The sequence below is a fragment of the Nyctereutes procyonoides genome, unplaced genomic scaffold (genome assembly GCF_905146905.1).
Source record: "Nyctereutes procyonoides isolate TBG_1078 unplaced genomic scaffold, NYPRO_anot_genome, whole genome shotgun sequence".
NCBI lineage: Eukaryota > Metazoa > Chordata > Mammalia > Carnivora > Canidae > Nyctereutes > Nyctereutes procyonoides.
This window is the reverse complement of record NW_026575142.1, coordinates 39600881-39622178: the sequence shown is the minus strand read 5'-3', so window position 1 is coordinate 39622178 and position 21298 is coordinate 39600881. Positions and strand designations below refer to the sequence as shown.

The 21298-nt window shown below is 42.9% G+C and overlaps 1 protein-coding gene across 1 annotated transcript in view; it reads left to right on the top strand.

Annotated features, from left to right (window-relative positions):
- Positions 1-21298, top strand: part of ADAMTS16 (ADAM metallopeptidase with thrombospondin type 1 motif 16) — a 153119-nt gene that overhangs the window by 67433 nt on the left and 64388 nt on the right. Inside the window, exons 11-17 of the mRNA XM_055307756.1 lie at positions 7478-7573; positions 12468-12616; positions 14190-14362; positions 16128-16258; positions 18127-18250; positions 18686-18930; positions 20773-20911. Coding sequence (XP_055163731.1) covers positions 7478-7573; positions 12468-12616; positions 14190-14362; positions 16128-16258; positions 18127-18250; positions 18686-18930; positions 20773-20911 — 1057 coding nt within the window. The remainder of the gene's footprint in view (positions 1-7477; positions 7574-12467; positions 12617-14189; positions 14363-16127; positions 16259-18126; positions 18251-18685; positions 18931-20772; positions 20912-21298) is intronic.

Sequence of the window (21298 nt, the reverse complement as noted above, 5' to 3'; positions counted from 1 at the left end):
CATTTGCTTTGGCCTGAAGATCTTTCTTTAGCCTTCCCAGTAGCCTGCACCTTCTAGGCACAAAGTAGGTCAGGTTTTCTTTATCTGAAAATGCCATTAAATCCACCCTCCATTTTAAAGAATCATTTTTTCTGAATATAGAATCCTAAACAGTTTTTTCTTTATTTTATTTTTTTTTCCTGTAGTCATTTTAAAGATATAATTCCATTTTCCTCTGGACTCAGCTGTCTCTGATAAAAAGTTGATCATCAGCTGTATCTCCTGGTATTCCTAATCATTTGTTTAGACAATTCAGCAAACTCTACATTTGGGTGATTTTAAGTGTTCCAGATATACCATCTGGTTCTTTATAGTCTCTATTCTCCACTGAAATTTCCTGTATTTTCTCTCATTCTGTCCACTTTTTCCTTTATACCCTTAAGTGTATTTGTAACATATTATAGTACAAGATCACTTAATGTTATATGAATTTGTATTATATTATTATAACAGGTGATCCCTTCACCCTTTGAGGCTTTCTCTGATTCTTCCTTAGGGCTCCTCTTTTTCGGGTTTTCCCAGGGTGTGGACTTCGGGCTCTCCACGGAGGGCCCAGGATGCCTACTGAGGTCTCTCCATTGCCTGTGGGCCAGAACTCCGGTGTCTCCCAACATTGCATGGCCTTTGTCATCCAGCGGCTCAGCTGCCAGCCCAGAGCTGCTGCCCTATGCTAGGCCACATGTAGTGTCATCTGGTGCATCAGCCATTCACCCCACAGATCAGGAAAAACCTGCAGGAAATCCTCAGGCAGGCATCTGGGGCCCCCTACTTAAGGTGGTTTCTTCCTTTCTGGCCCCAGATTCTGACAGATTCCCAGCTACTTCTACTTCTGCAGGCCCCAGCTTTGATCTCTGCATCCTCCCCTCAGGAAGACTGTTGGTGTCTGCCTGGGATCCACCTCTCTGAACAGTATCAGGAAAGTGCTCCCAGGCAGATTGATGGAGTGAAAGTGGCACTCACCTTACGAATCTCCCTTCTCTCAAGGGATACGTACTATGCTGCCTATTGCAAAGTCTAAAATGACTGGCCCATATATTTTGTCCAGTTGTATGTGGTGTTTCTTTGGAAGAGTTAGCCTGGTCCCAGTTACTTCATCATGAACAGTAGAAGAAATACCTTTTCAGGTTAAAAAGTAAAAAAGTACATCCCTTAAAATCAATTATGTCAGCTCATCTCCTGTGATGTAAAATTGTTCTTTTTTTTTTTAATTGTTCTTCAACGTAAGTAAACTTGATGTGTTTTCTAAGTTAAATACCATTTGTGTGGCCAGAATCTCTAGGGTCCTGAATCTCAAATTTAGATACAGTGGGGCAGTTAGATTATTTTCCATGTGAATTAAAGCATCTCAGAACATTTTCAGTTAACGGCTGAGTTATAAGATTTCTTTTTTTCAACAAACGGCTTCTGAAATTTTATGAAAATAGGTCTATTTTGTTAAGTTGAAGTATAAAGATCCAGAAGTTCACTAATGGGAAATTTAAATTAATAAATAACAAGCAGGGCACCTGGGTGGCTCAGTCGGTTTAGCATCTGCCTTCAGCTCAGGTCATGATCAGGGTCCTGGGATCCAACCTTGCATTGGACTCCTTCTCAGTGGGGAATCTGCTTCTCTGTCTCTCCCTTTACCACCACCCCCCTTGCTCACGCTCTCTCTCTCAAATAAATAGATAAAATCTTTGATAAATAAATAATAACAAGCAAATTACCTGGTGCCTAAACCAGCAGTTAGCACTGAAGGTCTCCTCTATTAACATTTGTTGAACATGGTGATAGATGGGTAAATGTGATTTTAGAAAGGGGCTCTTTCTTTGCTGTTGAGTTTATTTATTTATTTATTATTTATTTATTTATTTATTTATTTATTTATTTATTTATTTATTTGCTGTTGAGTTTAAAAAGTTCTTTATAGATCTTGGATACTAACCCTTTGTCTGATGTGTCATTTGCAAATATCTTCTCCCATTCTGTAAGTTGTCTTTTAGTTTTGTTGACTGTTTCGTTTGCTGTGCAAAAGCTTCTTATCCTGATTAAGTCCTAATAGTTCATTTTTGCTTCTGTTTCCCTTGCCTTCATAGATGTATCTTGCAAGAAGTTGCTGTAGCCAAGTTCAAAAAGGCTGTTGCCTGAGTTCTCCTCTAGGATTTTGATGGAATCTTGTTTCACATTTAGATCTTTCATCCATTTTGAGTTTATCTTTGTGTATGGTGTAAGAGAATGGTCTAGTTTCATTCTTCTGCATGTGGCTGTCCAATTTTCCCAGCACCATTTATTGAAGAGACTGTCCTTTTTCCAGTGGATAGTCTTTCCTGCTTTGTCAAATATTAGTTTCCCATAGAGTTGAGGGCCCATTTCTGGATTCTCTATTCTGTTCCATTGATCTATGTGTCTGTTTCTGTGCCACTACCACACTGTCTTGATGATCACAGCTTTGTGGTACAACCTGAAATCTGGCATTGTGATGCCCCCGGCTCTGGTTTTCTTTTTCAATATTCCCCTGGGTATTCGGGATCTTTTCTGATTCCACACAAATCTTAAGATTATTTGTTCCAACTCTCTGAAGAAAGTCCATGGTATTTTGATAGAGATTGCTTTAAATGTGTAAATTGCCCTGGGTAGCATTGACATTTTCACAATATTAATTCTTCCAATCCATGAGCATAGAATATTTTTCCATCTCTTTGTGTCTTAGAAACGACAAATACCCACCATTTGCTTCAACGTGGATGGAACTGGAGGGTATTATGCTGAGTGAAGTAAGTCAATTGGAGAAAGACAAACATTATATAGTCTCATTCATTTAGGGAATATAAAAAATAGTGAAGGGAATAAAGGGGAAAGGAGAGAAAATGAGTGGGAAATATCAGAAAGGGAGACAGAACATGAGAGACACCTAACAAGGGGTTGTGGAAGGGGGAGGTGGGTGGGGGATTGGGGTGACTGGGTGACGGGCACTGAGGGGGGCACTTGACGGGATGAGCACTGGGTGTTATACTATATGTTGGCAAATTGAACTCCAATAAAAAAAATATACAAAAAACAAACAAAAAAAAAAGAAAGGGACTTTTTCAAGTCCATTTGCTGCTTAGTTTGAAAAATTAATAGCCAATGCAAATGCACATGCATCTGCCTCTTGGACAAATGTGTGTTTACATTCACGTGTATAAATTCACACACCTGTATGGCCACAGCTTGGCTTCTTCTGTCCTCTGATGCCTCGTCAAGTGACCATTGGAACTACTGATAAAGCACCCCATTACCTGAAAAACAAATAATTGTGATAAATTACAGATCTCATTATAACCTCATTTGTAATGACATTTGCAGTTTGTATTTTTGGAGAGTGTAATACAGACAGTTTGAGGAAATGGATCCGGTGGCGCTGCACTCACAGTAGAGAAATCCCACAATAATAGTCATCGGAAATCCCACAAACACAGCCAATAATGTTGGCTTTATTTGAGGTGTTCGGTTGTAATGCTTAATTCAACCAAGTCAGTGTGACTGAAGTGGGTCTTCATGAACATAGCTCTTGAATTATAGGATAGACTCTCAGGTGAGCACCTTCATTAAAGATCAGATTCCTCACCTGCAAAGATGAAAGCGAGCGTGGGCTGTCCGTGTGGGCTTCAGCTTTTTTATTCCTAACCATTAGTTATTGCAAACATTGCATCTTCATCCAGTGCCCTGTTCTGCTTCGTCAATATCATCGGCACTTGGTGGCCTGACCCTGCAGTCTGAGATACAGGTTGCCAGAATTACTTTGAAATTTGATCACCTTGGTGTCTTGGGTACTGATGTGAAATTGGGAGCTTTCCCCCACACCCAGCATGTCTTACATTCCAGGTCCTTGGCCCTAGACATATGATTTAATAGGGTCTTTGTTCCAAGAGGACCCTGAAATTTAATTAAGAATGTAATGACATACAATAATAATGCTTAATTTAATACAATCATTGCGTATTATTGTCTAGAAGTTAGCAGTTTAGTCAAAGTATGATAAGAGTAAGAGGGTGTAACTGGTTTTTAGTTGTTTGGTTGTTTCATGGCCATTTTATTATCTAATTCTTTGAGGTACTAGAATTTGTATTTATTTTCCAGGGTAGAGTGTCATATTTTTATTAAATGTCAGTTATTTCTCTAGGGTACCAAAGTCTCAAATGCTTTTCTATATGCTGAATAACACTAACACGGATTATATGATATTTCAAGGCTCCTTTAACTCTTTGTGATTGGTTTCTGCCTGGAGAGCTGAACTGGGGATGCAGCAGGTTCCAGGATGGGCTGAAGTACACAAGGGGCATAAGCCACTGGGGTTAGTGGGTCACATGCTTTCTGGGCAAGCTATCACCTGCATCCCATACTTGAGAGCTTTGTCCTTGGTGAAGTTAAAGACTGTCACCTTTAATAGTATCTTCCATTCATAGTTCTTTATTCTGTAGAATGTTCCAGAAAACTATCATGTAAGTCTATTAGGAAAATACTTTAGGGGTGCCTAGGTGGCACAGGTGGTCGGGTGTCCAACTTGGTTTCAGCTCAGGTTTTGATCATACTGTGGTGGGATTGGGCTCCATGCCCAGTAGGGAGTCTGCTTCAGGATTCTCTCTTCCTCTCCCTCTGCCCCTTCCCGCTCATGCTCTCTTTCTCTCTGAAAAAAAAAAAAAAAAAAAAGAATCTTCAAAAAAGAAAATATTTTAAATAGTAGGGTCTAGATCTATTTTCAGACATAAGGTGGCCCCCTTATGTTGTCTTAGATGTCCTTATGATAACATTGCACTGACCATTATTAATTTCCTTTTACACAAAAAATGTTCCCACTCATTCTGTTCATGGTTTCCATGGGAATAAACTAACAGATGTTCAACTCACTCAGAAAATATTTATTAAAAGTCAGCTAGGTATCGTGCACTGTGCCAGAAATACAGAAAAATAATTTCATATTTTAAAACATTTATTTTGTATCACCTTGGATCATCTTTGAAACTGCCCCATGAACTGGTACCACTGGCTCCCCAGGGCCATAGCCAGGAAGCCCTGCAGAGAGCTTCATTTGGGCTGGAACCACCTCACTCCCTTCGAGTGGCGAAGGAAGTGTGTGCTGGCTTGGTGCCAGTCTGAGTTGGGCATGTTACCTACAGCCACTTCACGTAGCTCTCAGGACAAGCTGAGGAGTGGTTGTTGCCATCCTCAAGGATACAAGCGTTCTGGACTCTACCTGCCCCGGTCCGCCCTTCCCGTCCTCACCAGATACACCTTCTTTCTCCGAAGCCCAGTCTCTCAATTAGACCACTGAGTCCATTTCCCGGCTGGCCTTCCCACAAGAGCAGCTACCTCTTTCACTCCCACTCATTCATTTGTTCATCCATTCATCCATTCATGCCTGCATTTGCTTGTGTGTGCAATCCCAGGCTCCTGAATTAGGAGGTCTCTGTAAGCCAGCCAGCCAGCCAGCCAGGCAGCTGTGCACAGTGGACCACCACTCAAGGGCAGTCATGCCTACTCCAGACTCTGGTTCTGATCCGCCACCTTTCCACCCAGACCTTGAGCCTGGGTCCGTGAGCTCCAGTTTCAAGGAAGCTTTATTTATATCCTGGTATTCTTTCAAGTTGTCACCCTGCAAGCAAGCCGAGCTTTCCAGTTGTCCCTTTGGAGAGTTACAGATACCCAGGCCCCTGCTTTTATGGATTCCTTGAGGTCTTCTTAGGACTCTGATCCCTCAATGCTGTTCTGGGCAAGAACAGAGGCCCCAGTGCAGCATGCCAATTAATGTCTGGGGAGGCAAGGAAAGCACTAAACACCAGATGACATATTTGCCCCAGTCATGCTCAGTGGTCTTGGAGGACTTTGCAGGGAAATGAAATTTAACGTTACACTGATTGTACCCATAGGAGGTTATTCTGACACTTCAAAATAAACACAACTGATACCTAGATTAAACATTGAAGGTTTCCTTCTTACCATTCCAAGTTCCTCAAAATTGAGTTATTAGTGAGAGAGGTACACATGGGAAATCTATGTATGTCCTCCGTTTCCAAAAATGTAATAATTAAGCTTAGAAAAGAGATTTAATAATAGTTTTATGAAAGTGAAATTAATATTGGTTATTAGAAACAATCCCCTTCAAAAGATCACTCACACACGCCGTGCAGAGAAGCTCCGTAGGATCGATCACACCTTTTAACATCAAGAAATAGGGAGTGGAAGCATAAAAGCAGCAAAATGCCATCTTTGAAGCAAAACTATGTTCACGTTTGGCCGTGTTGCATTTTGTTTATGATACAGATCACCCAGTAGATACAGCCATTAAATATCTTGGGAAATAACACAGCAACTTGTTCAAATATTCAGAATAGTTGTGCAGATAATTTAAGAAATGTTTTTCTCCCATGTAGTTGAAGCTACTACCACCGGCATTTCTGAAGTTTCCATCATTTTCTGAGTCCTACTGCTTGCCTTTCACTAAGACATTCATTTGGGCTCAGAAGAGAATGAAAGTAAAACTAATTCCTTGCACTTGGAGAGACTTTCATAGTGTGTAACTCTCAGATCTTCTTTTGTTTTACCGCTAGGTCAGCCACGTGGGTCTTCCTTCCTCTGCACACACATTTTTTTTCCTTCACATCTTCCTTCCTTTGCATGGAGTCTTTGTTCTTTCTCCTTGAACGCCGTCCCCCTGCCACCCAGTAAATACCTCCAGCTCAGGAGTTGGCTCAAAGATCTCATGTTCCCATGAGTCCTTTTCTGAGTGTCCATGCCAAGGCCATTCCTCCTTCCTCCTTCCAACAGGCTCACACTGCACTGTGTTCTTCCCTGTAGGGGCATCTCTTTCCATGTGCACCATATGGTGACTTACAGCAAATTTACCCCATTAGACCAGCCTCCAGAGGGTCAGTCTGGGTCGTATTCTTTATGGAAATGGCTTCCTAGCAAGGCAACTGACATATTCTAGACCTTCATCAATGATTGGGGATGGTGGGTGAGTAGGTGGATGGATGAATGGATGAATGGATGGATCGATGGATCGATGGATGGACAAGCCAGAAAGTTTCATAATCATCTTTAATCTGGAAATGAGGATTCAGACTTAGAGACTTAGTGAATGGTGAGGACAAACATAAATGATAAAATTTTAGGTTTTATCAGGTTTTTCGTAATTTTAATTTTTTTGCAGTTTTTTGCAGCCTCTAAGTTAAGAGTATTTTATTTTTTAATTTAGAAAAAATAATTTTCTTAAATTTATGATAAATACATAGGAATAAATAAAGTTTCAGGGATGTAATTGAGACAAGTCTGGAACCTAATTCTCTGGGCTTTCTTTCTACTGCTAAGTAGATAACGGCTCTTAATTTATAACAGTTACTTTCCCCTTGTATTTTTCAGTAATATTTTATTATAGATTTGTGGACCATCTGAAATACTAATGACCTTTTCTCCCCGGTAGGATATCTGTAAAGCCCTGTGGTGCCACCGGATTGGAAGGAAATGTGAGACTAAGTTTATGCCCGCAGCAGAAGGCACCATTTGTGGGCATGACATGGTAAGGAGCTAATCTTAGATCATGTGTCATGTTCAGATGTCAGAACCTTTCTACCCAATTCCTTGCCTTCTCCTGCATCATTATTTTGTCACCCTGTGTTCCTCATTTTTTTGTGCAAATCTACCCCCAGTTCAGAATGATGCTTAATTTATTTTGATACTGTGAAGGGGGCTCCCTCCTCACTTTACTCCTCTCCCCATGATGTAATTGATGGGCTATCTGCAATTAGTAGACATAGATGCCAAGCAACAGGTGGTGACTACATCCATTTAATAAAGGGAAACTTTATACTCTTGGCCATATTTCAACCATGCATGGAACCCACTTTAGGTAGTATTATTAAAGCCACAGAGCAATCAATTTAAAGACCCTGGAGCAGACCATTCTGACCTACCATGTATCCTGGGAAAAAGAAGAGGTGTTTTGTTAGGAAAAAGAAATACATTAAGAAATACATTATGAAAGAAATAAACAGCACATTTATTGCTCACTGGGAAGGAATGATAATTTCTTTGTCGAAATTACCTTTACACCCAAAGGAATTATTTTGATTCCTTTGATTTAACCTGTGAGTGCATTGTTCTTTTTTAAATACAAGGCTATTGATAAAGATAGATATTGGACCCAAACGGTCCCCGTACCCATTTCTGTGCTACTAGGTGTGTGACCTCTGTAGTGACACTAATAACCATGAAAGAGATACATGTCTAAATAGCATTGATCTGTTATGTGTAAATTCCAAAGTAAGTATATCACAGCCTGAGTCTACTTAAATGTGAGTACAGACAGCAAAGGTTAAATATGTTGACAAACAGTGTTAATTTGTGCTGTGTGCACTTATGTGAGAAGAGCGTCTGCTTGTGCTGCACACGCTAATGGGCTTTATTTACAGTCCCCCAGAGAAGGTGGGGTTGATTATTAAATCCTTCTAGAGATATAAATGACAGTAGTTACATAATTCATAACACAAAAAATTTAATAAAAATGCCTTTAGATTCTTGGAAGAGGAAAGAGACATGCCACATACTGATGTACCACAGCCTGGAGATGGCCATTGTCACAGGACACCAGGGAATTGGCTTGAGTTTGAAGCTGCCAGTGATCGCCTCTTTCTGCATGTAATTGGCTAAAATTTATTCAGGTGATAGTTTGCAAAATTCTGCCTATTTCCTGAAAAGTGGGCAGTCCTCTCGCTGTTGCCCCTGAGATACAGGTCACCTGGGCATGAGACACTCCTCAAGTCCCCTAGTTCCTGTAGGACTGACTTCAGAGTTGTGGCGCATCCTCAGAATCACCTATATATTCTTGTTATATTTTATTTACCCCGAAAGCACGGTTAAATTGAACTTCATTGGTATTTCAAATTATTTTCCATGTATTTCCAAATATGGGCCATTCCTTCATATAAAAAAGAATTAGTGCATGCTAAGGCAGAGTACATGCCTAAAAGTTACCCAGAATAATGTGTTCTGCCCAAGGGCTGCACGGTGACCATGGTGGGACAGCATCAGAGGCTCCTGCCAAAGCTCCTTTTGCTGTTAGTTGTGTGTCTTCCTATATTATGGGTTCTCCTGTGTCCCTGAGGTTCAGTGATTTAGAAGTGTGCATTGTCAGAAGTCAGTATGTCAACACTGCAGTATCCCAAAGCAGTTGGTGTGTTCTGGATGACTGGCAATAATTGTACTGCTTCTGTGAACTTTTCTCCTGGATGGAACCTATCTCCCTCCACCTTGTGCTGCCTTTGAGGCTTGTGCATGGTTATAAACAGAACTAAACTGCATTTTGTAGTGTCAGACTCCATCCTTAGTACATCACTGACCTTCAGTCCTCACAGCCACCCTGTGAGGGTGAGCCCGTTGCAGCCCCGCCTTGGGTGCACTCAAAAACCCTTCCAGGGAAAGGACACTAGGTTCTTTTGTGCTTACACCATGGGATATCCAGGACGAGGGGTTCAGACTACAGCCTTACACACATGAAAGCAGATTTTAGCTCTCTAACAATTACAGGTCACTAATGTAGAATTAAACCACTCTTGCATTATATTTACATTTGGTGCTAGGTACTTGGCCTGTGTCATTGCATTGCATTTTTGGAACAACTCATTCTGGTAGCTTGCACCATCCCTAAGGTTCTCAGGAGGACATGCGGGCTCAGAGCACTTGAGTAACTTGCCCCAGGCCACACAGCAGAACTAATACAGAGGCTCCTTTTCACCCTACCCCCTGAGCCCGCTATTGGACTTTATCAAGGTGCTTCCCGTGTGTGCTGGGTTTGGGTGTGACTTGAAGACTCTGGGGACAGTATCATAGCAGAAACAAGTACTCATCACGCCATCTTGCTTGCTAAGGTTAAGCCTTTTCTCCAAAGCCACCCTGTCCATCAATAAAATATAAAATGGTGAGACACATGGAATGCAGTACTCGGAAACTTAACTGATGTTTCAGTGGAAATGTCTTATGTCTATTTAACAGTCTCTTCCCCTGACCTGCTCATGTTGGGATCCACAGGTGATTCATGTGGAATTATAGTCCAGGTCGCATGTGCATGCGAGTGAGTGTGTTTACGGGTCTGTGTCTGCCGGCACCCATGCGTCCCCCTCAACCTCCATGGGAGATATGATACATGCTTTCTCCTCAGATTTTCAGAAAGGCTTTTTAAAATGGCATTTAAAAGGATAGTCATTTGAGGATACACTGACACAAACAACAGAAGTTGCATTGGTGAGGCTGCTAACTGCAGCACGAATTTTGACAGCCAAAGACCAGAAACCATGCAGATGTCCATGAAGAGGGCAAAACCCCAAATACAGAATGAGAAAGCTGTCTACACGCTTCCAAGAGATAATCTCCAGACACACTGCTAAGTGGAGAAGCAGGATGAAAGAACATGTGTAGTGTACTATGACTTACCAAAGAAAAGGAAATAGTGATCTATAAAATTATTGTCTTACATTAAAAAATAAACAGAATAGGGGATCCCTGAGTGGCTCAGCGGTTCCGCGCCTGCCTTTGGCCCAGGGCGCGATCCTGGAGTCCCGGGATCAAGTACCACGTCGGGCTCCCGGCACGGAGCCTGCTTCTCTCTCTGCCTCTCTCTCTCTCTCTCTCTCTCTCTCTCTCTCTCTCTCTCTCTCTATGTCTATCATAAACAAATAAAAATAAATCTTAAAAAAAATAAACAGAATAAACCATAAATTTTGAAAAAAATGTAAATATTTTGTGTAATTTTAAAACAAAATTAAACCACATTTTCTTAAAGTAATCCTTAAATACCAAAGCAAAATCAATTTAACCAACTCTTGGCAAATCGAACACCAATAAAAAAAATATACAAAAAAAAATTAACCAACTCGTTGGCTTAATCATAGCCATAAAAGAAGAATTATTTCAAGTGACTTCAAAACCTGGAAATATTTTCTGAGTTTTCAACTTGTGAGGTCCTGCTTTCCTGTTTTCTTTCTACTGTATTAGAAAGCTCTGACCAGATGATTCTTTAAATGAGACAAAACAGTCACAACAGACACAGTCCTTGTCCCTCTTTGTCCCAGGACCCTGCCCAAAGTCCCCAGGAGCTGGACCCTGGTTTGCTAAGATCCAGCTGTCTCCTTGGACTCATCAGGCCACCAGGGAACAGAGCCCTGCTGTCACCTGCACACCCCTCATTGAGCCGAGGGTGTCAGGGGGACTCCAGGACTTGGTTCTATCACCTGAGGTTGTGGGCAGGACGTAACAAAAGAGAAACTTTTTTTTTTTTTTTTTTTTTTTTTGCTTCTTGGAAAGAATTGAGAAGATTCTTTCATCCTCAGAATCACTGATGTTTAATTTTTCTTCCTTAAATTATATTAAATCAAACCATTTAAAATGGCCATTTCTGTGTGACAACAATGGTCAAATATCCACAATGTGATGTGTTTTCACCCAACACCACAAATAATGATTGAAGTATTATTACCTTCCTCTTGTAAAGCCCCATCTTTTCTCCCAGAACAAATCTGGTGGCCCTAATCTTGGAGACAGACAGGAGGAGACCTCACCCCATCCCTCACCCTCACCCCATCCCTTAGCTACATCCCTCAGGCCAGGCTCTGTTCCTCCATGCAGGCCAGCAGCAAGGGACAAGCAACTGCCTTTTCTCCTCTCAACAGATGGCCCAAAGATGTTGAAGTCTACACCAAACCGTGTATAGAAAGCCAGCACAACTGAACACAACATTAGATGTTGTGTACCCTTTACATGTGATGGCAGAGAAGAAAACACATGGCTTTTAGTGTGAACTAGCATTGACAAGCACTCCTCTTGAGAAAGGAGAGCTGATAGCATCTTCAGCCTGTTAGGGGCAGATGGAGCTCCTGTGTAACTGTTTTATCTCCTCAGAAAGCAGTGTGACCCCTGATGTGCATCCACTAACAACCTCCAGTCTCCAGGCTCCGAGCCCAGGTGCTTGGGAGTGAAGGCGCAGAGCACCGGCCAGAAATGACAAGGTGTTGAGTCACATGGAGCCTCCAGCTGGACTTTTCTACCCAAGACTCTGTCTGTTCTCAAAGAGCTATGAAAAAGCACGTTGTTCCAGGGAGGTTGGAGTTCACTCACTGGAGAGCTCAACAATCAGACTGAAAGTCCGTGCACCACTATTTAATTAAATGTGCTGAATTCCAGCAGCTCAGATGTTAAAAAATGATTCTTCTATCTTCCTCTGGGGGGATTTATGGAGCTAATCTAGGTTTGGAAAGAAGAAAGAAGCTACATTAACTGTATTGGTATTATGTGCTACACAGAAGTGGGCTTTTGATGTCTGCCTGTCCAACCCAACTCCCCACGGCTGAGTATCATGGCAGCCATGGACCTGCCTATCCACCTGTGAGTCATGGCAACCTTTTTTTTTTTTTACCTTTCAGTGGTGCCGTGGAGGACAGTGTGTGAAGTACGGCGATGAAGGCCCCAAGCCCACCCATGGCCATTGGTCAGACTGGTCTTCCTGGTCCCCTTGCTCCAGGACCTGCGGAGGAGGGGTGTCTCACAGAGACCGCCTGTGCACAAATCCCAAGTAAGCATGTCTGAACTTCCTCCTCACAAGCGATTTCTACGCCGTGAACCTTCCCAGCAGCCTGTGTACCTCAGCTCAGTGATATTCATCTGTATGTCACATGGTACTGGAGAATCAGGGAGTAAGTACAACCACAGGGATGAAGCTAGAGGACGTTATGATGAATGAAGTAAGTCAGTCCAACAAAGAGAAATACTATATGATCTTACTCATATGTAGAATTTAAGAAATAACAAAAGGGGAAAAATAAGAGAAAAAGAGAGAGCAAGAAACAGACTCTTAACTCCAGAGAACATAGTGGTGGTCACCAGAGGGGAGGAAGCCAAGGGAAATAAGTGATGAGGATGAAGGAGGGCACCTGTCTTGATGAGCACCCAGTGTTGTATGGAAGTGTTGAATCACTACATTGTACACCTGAAACTAATATGACATTATATGTTAACTATACTGGAATTTTTTTAAAAAAAGATCACTATGTAGGGAAGTCATTCTATGAAGTATTTCTCAAACAATGACATCTCTTTGGTATAGTTTAAGATGCTTAAAACTACTGGACCGAGCAGCAACATTCAGGAAATGGATTTTAACCACATTTATGTGAAATACCAAGTGTCTGCCTAAAATAAGCAAATAAATCAGAAAAGCATAGAGAACACAAATGAGTAAGAATCAGTGAGAACCATTTTTTGATGTGAAATAAAGCAAGATGCTTGGCTTTTCATCAACTATCTTAACCTTTGCAACATGTGGTTTAGTTGTGGCCTTCTGTGAGAAAACACGACAGTCAGAAGGAATCCCCAGTGCAGTGGTGGGGGTGTTTCCAAATCCTCCTTTTATACCTCAGTTTGTTTAAAACATGAGTAATATCCCAGCTCCTTAGCCCTGTCTCTAATGTGTGACACCCATTAAGTCCCTTGTGTCAAGAGGATGTCCTTTCCCTGTGTGTCCGCATGGATTCCAGGGTGGTAAGCAGGGGTTCTTTGCACCAACCAGTGGAAGGTGACAGGTTCTTCTCTTCTGATCTGGTGTCCTGGCCTTACTGCAGGGAAGCTGGTAGTAAGAAAGAAGCTGCCATCTAGAAAGCAAGGCAAAATATTTGAGTATCAATCTCAGCTCTGCCTTCCATCAACTATGCAGTCCTGGGAGAGCCACCCTGGCTTAGGGGTCCCACCTCTGAGGAGCAAAGAGAACCGCAATGTCCCCCTGCCTTCTGGAGGGGTGTTGGGAGGTGGCAGTGAACAGATGCAGGCAAACCCACTTCCACATGGAAACTTGCCCTACTGACATTGTAAATAATACCTCCCATATCATTAATAGGTAAGAAGGTGCCAGTGTCCCTTGGAAGTGCACTTTTCTTCCTTGGTCACTGTGTGCTCATCTCTCCAAAAAGCCTAGTTTCCAGGGAGGGAAGAGTAGCTATTAAATGAAAGGTTTCTTTTTCTTTTTCTTTATTTAAATTCAATTTGCCAACATACAGGATAACCAGTGTTCATCACATCACGTGCCCTCCTTAATGCTCGTCACCCAGTTACCCCAAAATACAAGGTTTCTAACTGCAAAATATATGTTCCAGACCATCGCATGGAGGGAAGTTTTGTGAGGGCTCAACTCGTACTCTGAGGCTTTGCAACAATCAGAAATGTCCCCACAATAGTGTTGACTTCCGCGCGGCGCAGTGTGCCGAGTACAATGGCAAACGGTTCCGAGGTTGGCACTACAAGTGGAAGCCATACACCCAAGTGGAAGGTAAATCTTAAATCCCTCTTTCTAGTGACAGCCTCGTGCTTTGTTATCTTTTCGCTTTAAAGAATTACATGATCTTAAGTGTGGTATTCGGGTAAATCATATCGCTGTGTGAGGTCACAGACTCTTCTGTCTGCCCCATGGCCACTGGCTTGTCTAAACTTGACCAGCTGTATGGTCAGAAATTAACAGGCAAATGGGGAGTGTGTGCATAATACAGTGAGAGCTTCAAAGAAGTGATAAAATGTTCAAAACAGATGATTTATTGATAATGGATCAATGTTTTCCCAGTTACAAATCACAGAAGATGATGGTGATATTGCTATAAGCATGTCACCCATTGAACACTTAAAATGTCCAGAGAATGGGAAGAAAAGTTTAGTATCTTTTTGAAAATCAGATAATTTTCAAGTATACTATTTTCAAAAGTCTTGATCTAAACCAAGAAGTTTATCTGCAATTTATTTTATGTCAGAATGTGCTCTCCAGGTTGAGAGGAAGATGCATTATTCTTAAGATTAGAATAACTTGGATTTAGTGGCTCAATGGGCATAATTTAAGGAGAAATTCAAAGAACAGCTAGTCATCTCACTTTTTGAAATTGGGAATACTGTCCAAGCAACACTTAAGAAATACATAAATCTCACCTGACATTACCCTTCTCCAGCCCAATGGACATAATGTTTTCATGGTAAGAGCTTTATGAAATCAGTACATTCTCAAAGGAAAATTTTAAGGAGTTTCACACAAAGCATTTTTAGTTGTGTTTTTAATTGCTAAACCCAGTAAAATTTGAGTCAGTGAGAAATAAGTAGGCAGGAGAAAAAGGAGAAAGGACTTTAAAATAAGGTCAAAATATGGGAGTTACTCCTGACTTCACAATCTCAGGAAATAAATACATTAATGGTGGAAACACATACTAAACTTGATTCTTAGGGTTATCCAGTTAGATCTCATATTGTACAATAAACAAAATTATTTGCAGATGAGATGTGAGCCCATAAAAATTCCTAAGGCAGAGGATATTTTCATCATTAACTCTTCCCTTCTTTACTAAGAACGAAGGGAAATAAGTTTCTATGAAAGTCCATATAAATTATGTAGCTCATAAAATCTTTGAAATAGATTACCAAGAGAGGAAGTCAACTTGATCTGCCATGCTTGTGTACAATGATGTCTATATTCTCCATGTATGAGTGTTTTTTGACAATCTTATTTTTTAGGAAATATTATCCTCTGGAGATTTTATCTAAAAGTTACTCCTTTTATAGGGCCAAAAATATATATTTCATCAAATACATTAGCTATTAAGAAATTTGGTGATTATTTGAATTCTTTTTTTACATTTTATTTGTGTGAATTTTGTATATTGCTACCAAATGGTAACGACCTTTTGCATTTCTACAAGAGAGTAGTTAATCATACTAGTTAAGATAGTTGAACAGTCATGCTGTAGTTCAAGTCAACAAATATTTATTGAATGCCTACTATGTGCCAACCAGTGGGTAAAGAACAAGGACAGGAAAGGACACAGCAAAGTAAAAACTAATAGTGACGCCTTATAGGAATGAAAAAGGGGAAGGAACCCCGAGCCTCGTGAGACAACCATAGAAAAATGTCTTTGCAATGAATATTGTGTGGGAGTTATTTTATGAGCAAAAAAATTAATTAAAAAAAACTTTAAATAGTCTATCTGAAATTTAGAGCGGAAATGATCAGAGCTTAAGTATCTTTCTTATTTGTGTTTGTGTGTGTATTTCTTTTTAAGATCAGCACTTATGCAAACTCTACTGTATCGCAGAAGGATTTGATTTCTTCTTTTCTTTGTCAAATAAAGTCAAAGATGGGACTCCATGCTCGGAGGATAGCCGTAATGTTTGTATAGATGGGATATGTGAGGTAATAATGATCGTTCATTTGTTCCACACACGTCTCCAGACAGTCTGCTTTGTGCCAGGCGTCGTCTAAGGGGCCAAAGACACCAGACATTTAAATCCTGCCCTCTCCCTCCTTCTCACAGCCAGTTGGGGTGGGGAGGGGAAGCCAGAAAACACCCCCTGAGGCCCCTGGGGGTTCCTTGCAGTAGAGGTGCGAGCAGAGGCTGGGGAGCAGGAGACATCTCACTCCTTCCTGGATGCAGATCTGGGAGCTTCTAAGCTAGATCTGGAAGCCTGAGTAGCAGAGGGGTTTGGGAGAGCAGGCTGGGAACAGGGGCCTGCGAGGAGGCGTGAGCTGGTAGGACCTGACTCCAGCATCAGAGTGCCCGAGCAAAGTGAGTGAGAGAGCCAGAAGGGGCGCTCAGAGGGTTTTTGTCCTCACTTGTGGAGGGATCAGGGCCTGGGAAGGGGAAAGAGCAGATTGGCCGGGTCAGCCTGCAGTAGCGCGAGCAGCAGCACGCATGATAGATGAATGGGGATCAGCTTTGAGCGCAGAGACCACTTTGCATGGTGCAGGGGTCTCATGGGTGGAGGGACTTGGAAGACAGATGTGGCGGCTGGGTGGCCCCAGAGCGCTGGTCCTACCGCCGCACACGAAGCTGAGCCGGGGAAGGAAGTCTGTTCTAAGCAGAAAGTGAAAGCCTCACCAGGCCGCAGATGCTGCACGTGAACGATGACTTTTCACTCGAAGTTACTCAGTGTGCTTACCCACGCGTGCAAGGGCCTGGGTCTTCATTCCAGCTTCCTCTTAGCCGGATGACAGGGGTAGAGTTGGGTCATCCCTGAGACACGCAGTACCATCCTTTACACTAGTAGGTGAAGATCAACTGCGTTCCTCTTTCAGCTTTAAAATGCTCGAATCTCTATCCATTTTATCGATTTACTAGTTGGACTTGTTAAATATTTCATTATTTTCAGGTATTCTTAATGACACAGTGTCACAGTCCCTTACATGTAGTTCTGAAATCCCAAAAAGCTATCAGACAGGTTTATTGGGCAGCACAATATAAGCTGCCCTGAATTTGTCCACCTGCCAAAACCTGCCCTGGACTGATAGGAGACCATTTGTCACTTTTATTTAGTTCGTTTAGAGTGATGATGTTCGCATTTTGCCATAGAAACCTCATTTATGTGTTTTATTACGGGAGCTGCCCTGGGCCCTGCTGGGACTCTCACATTATGTGCATAATATGGTAATTACCTTCCTAACATCCCAAAAGACAGAGTTCTGAAATGCATCCAGCCCTCAGGATCCCAAGCAAGGATTGTGGGCTATGGTTACTTCCTTTCTGAATGGATTTTTTACTGGTGTGTGCTAAACTCTTTGTTAGGAAGTGTGACACTAGTGGGCACCGTAGACATTATGAAGAGCTCCTTAGATTCTGAGACAGTAAACAAAGATGCCCGTTACATAATTGACGGCTGGGAATAATTCCCACGGGCATGTGTTATTTCTCTGCCTTGCACGCAGCATGGTCCAGCGACTCGCCTGAGGACACATGGCTTGTCATTTCTAGGACAAAGAGCTTTGTGTCGGTCCGAAATGCACTGCTGTCTCCAGCCTGACAATCTGATAGATTTCCTTTAGGGCTCCAGATACCGAGGTGGCGTAGCAGTGCTGAGGAGAACAGGTGTCAGGGCTTCCTATTTCGGATCTGAGAGTCGAGTTACAGCCTCGCTGTGCACATATATGGTATCCAATAAATATTTGTGAACTAGCCTGTGTTGATGAGATGCTCTGCTGTAGAGGGGAGGTTTCTCACTGGAGGTTTGTGACTTCGCCCTTGTCATCTTTTCTTTCACGAATGACATGTGACCCCGGTCCCCCAGAGAGTTGGATGTGACAACGTCCTGGGATCTGATGCTGTTGAAGACTCCTGTGGTGTGTGCAGGGGCAATAACTCAGACTGCACGACGCACAAGGGGCTCTACGCCAAGCACCACGGCGCCAACCGTGAGTATGCGGAGCTGCCTGCAGGTGTTGCACGGAGAGGATGGATGGAAAGTAGAACTTTCTGGCAGGAAGCCTTGAGGTGCGGTGGAAACTGCATCCTAAAGGGTCCTGAAAAGATCTACACAATCTCCTTCCCTGCTTTGCTTGCCAAGCCTTTCCTTTTGATGGGAAGCGGTTGCTAGGTTCTTTTAATTCAAATGGTTCTTAGAAATGGTGAAAATTACAATAGCTCTGCTCCAATTAGAAAAAAAGAACAGAAAAGAAGTCACTTAAAGACCTAATGGAACTCACCGCCAAACCAGAGCTTCTCCTCGGTCCCGGTCCCGAGGTGGATTCTCAGGTTTTAGCTGCAGGGAACCCCAGGTGCGCGGGGATTTTGCTGCAACATTATTGAATGAGATACTGCATTCTCCTAGCTCGTTTCCTTTAATGCAGAGTATTATCAGATGGTCACCATTCCTTCTGGAGCCCGGAGTATTCGCATCCACGAAATGAACGTATCTACCTCCTACATCTGTGTGCGCAATGCCCTCAAAAAATACTACCTGAACGGGCACTGGACGGTGGACTGGCCCGGCCGGTACAAGTTTTCAGGCACCACGTTTGACTACAGACGGTCTTCCCACGAGCCGGAGAGCTTAACCTCTTCTGGGCCAACGAACGAGACCCTGGTCGTGGAGGTAGACTCCAGCCTTCTAATCTTTGGGCTGGGATGTGGGGTATTCTGGCATCCTTGCAGGTTGAGGGCTATTGGCGTAATTTGAAAGGTGCAAAATAATTATAATTTGGTGACGTCTCAGAAACAAGAGTAATGGATACATTGAATGGGACGGTGGCCTTGTGCCTAATCAAATTTGTATCGATGCACCTCATGAAGCTCCTGTTTTAGGTTCTTTATGGGTCGATTTTTACAAAAGTCTGCCCCTGTCTTGTAAGCTCCGTGGCTGTGAGAAGCTGGCACTGTTGGGGGCTCTGCCTTTGTCGGTGTGTTGGCTGGGATCAGCCTTCCATGGAATCCTATGGAATGGAAGCAAGACGAGCACCCAGAAGCAAAGTCCCCTCTGTGCCGTCCATGGGCCCCAGTGTGCAGGGAAGGGGTCGCACAACCACCTCCTAACCCATGCTCTTCTGTTCTCTACCCATGACCCCAGAGGCTCACAACCTGCAGTCAGGCTCTTCCTCCCACGTAATTTGTCCCCATGGGACTGGGCAGATGAGGTGGCAGGCACTGGATATGCTGACTCCTTACCATTTTGTATTTCTGTGCACCGTTCAAGTACTTCGTTCAAAAGTTACCCCATCAGCCCACAACGGGTCTGCAGATGTGAGCCACCCAGACCTTCCCTCCACCCCACTCTCAGGTATCTTCCTGGGAGATGCTTTCCAGAGGGTCTCCCCTCCTGATCCCAAGCTATTCTCTTCACCCTGTTATAAATGCATTCACCTTGAATTCCTGTCCTTATTATTTCTCTACCACAATTTCAAGCTTTAGCTTGAATAATCCCATGGGAGAAGAGACAAGCCAAGTGAGAATATGAGCATGGCTTGATGGGAACTTTTCTGGGTGGAAGAAGAGTTGCAAAGGCTCAGGATGTCAGGCAGGAGAGCATCTCTGTGGCCTCACCATGCAGCCACCTGTCTGGGCTCACTCCTATCCCTGGAACATCTTCATCAATGAACACTTGAGCTGTGTTTTTGGGGAGGGGAATATGGTGCCAGGTGATCAGGGAAGGGCTGGTGTCTTTACCCACTGGCCCATCACATCCAGACCAATGAAGGCTCTAAGACTCAGAGGTGGGATTTCTATCAACAGACTAATTGTGAGGTTTCCAGAATAAAAAGCCTTCTTGCTGAGATTAATGGATCCTCTACCTTCATGAGTGAAAAGGGAGCTGGTCCATATGATTGGGTTTCATACTAGGAGGTAAAGAGTCCAAATGCAAGGTGCTAAGCTGCAGCTCATGGACAAGTGCAATCTGACAGATCTTTACTGAGAAGATGTTTTTCTCCTGGAGCCACAGGGTGCATGCCAGTTGGCAAAAGACTTCTGCATCCAGTCACACCAGCAAGTCCTCTGACTTGGCTTTGATGGTGGCATGGGTGATATCCACTCACAAGTCCTGGGTTGCTTGGAACTCATAGGAAGTGGGACAGTACTTTATAGGCATCGCTTTCTGAGTCACTCAGATGGACAGGATTTGTGGGGGATCCCAAGGAGACACTGGGGGGAAATAACCAAATACTTGAGTTAGGTCGCAAAGGTGTTTGAAGGCTTGCATGGAGGAATATAATACATGTAAGGGGAAAGTGTCAAATATCTACATTTTTCTAGATGTGCTTGATTCTCGTTGACATCTCACTTCTGTTTAGGAAGTCCATATAAATTTTGGAGGAGGGACAGTATTTATCATTCTAGATGCTATTGTTTAAATATTATTTAAAAACTAGCTTATATTTATCAGTTCCATTTTAACTTGTTCTATTCCCCCTGCCCCCACCTTTTTTTAAATTTTATTTTACAGCTTCTGTTTCAGGGAAGGAACCCGGGTGTTGCCTGGGAATACTCAGTGCCTCGGCTGCGGGGTGAGAAGAAGCCCAGTGCCCAGCCTCGCTACACGTGGGCCATCATTCGCTCCGAGTGCTCCGTGTCCTGTGGAGGGGGTAGGTGATTCTCACGCATCCCTCAGTGGTGGGCACCAAAGGGCTTGGGTACATTCGGGCCATGGGCACACTGCACTCCTGGGTCCTCATCACATCCTGGCAGGTAGCCCATCTCCAGAGGGAGGGCAGGAAGCAGTGGCTCTGTATGTCACTCAGAGGCCTGGCTTACCTTCTCTGATCCATCTACATCAGCATGTGGCTCTGAGGAAGTCATGTACTGAATTGGTTTCTACTTTCCACCTAAGGGAAGATTTGATAGAGTACTTTTGTTATTTGAGATTATTGAAATGAAAGGCACTCAAATTATTATATGTATCAGGTTGGTGAGGAGAAATAGAAGCTTATGTTGAAAATATTGTGATCCAGACTGAGGTTTTTGTCCAATGG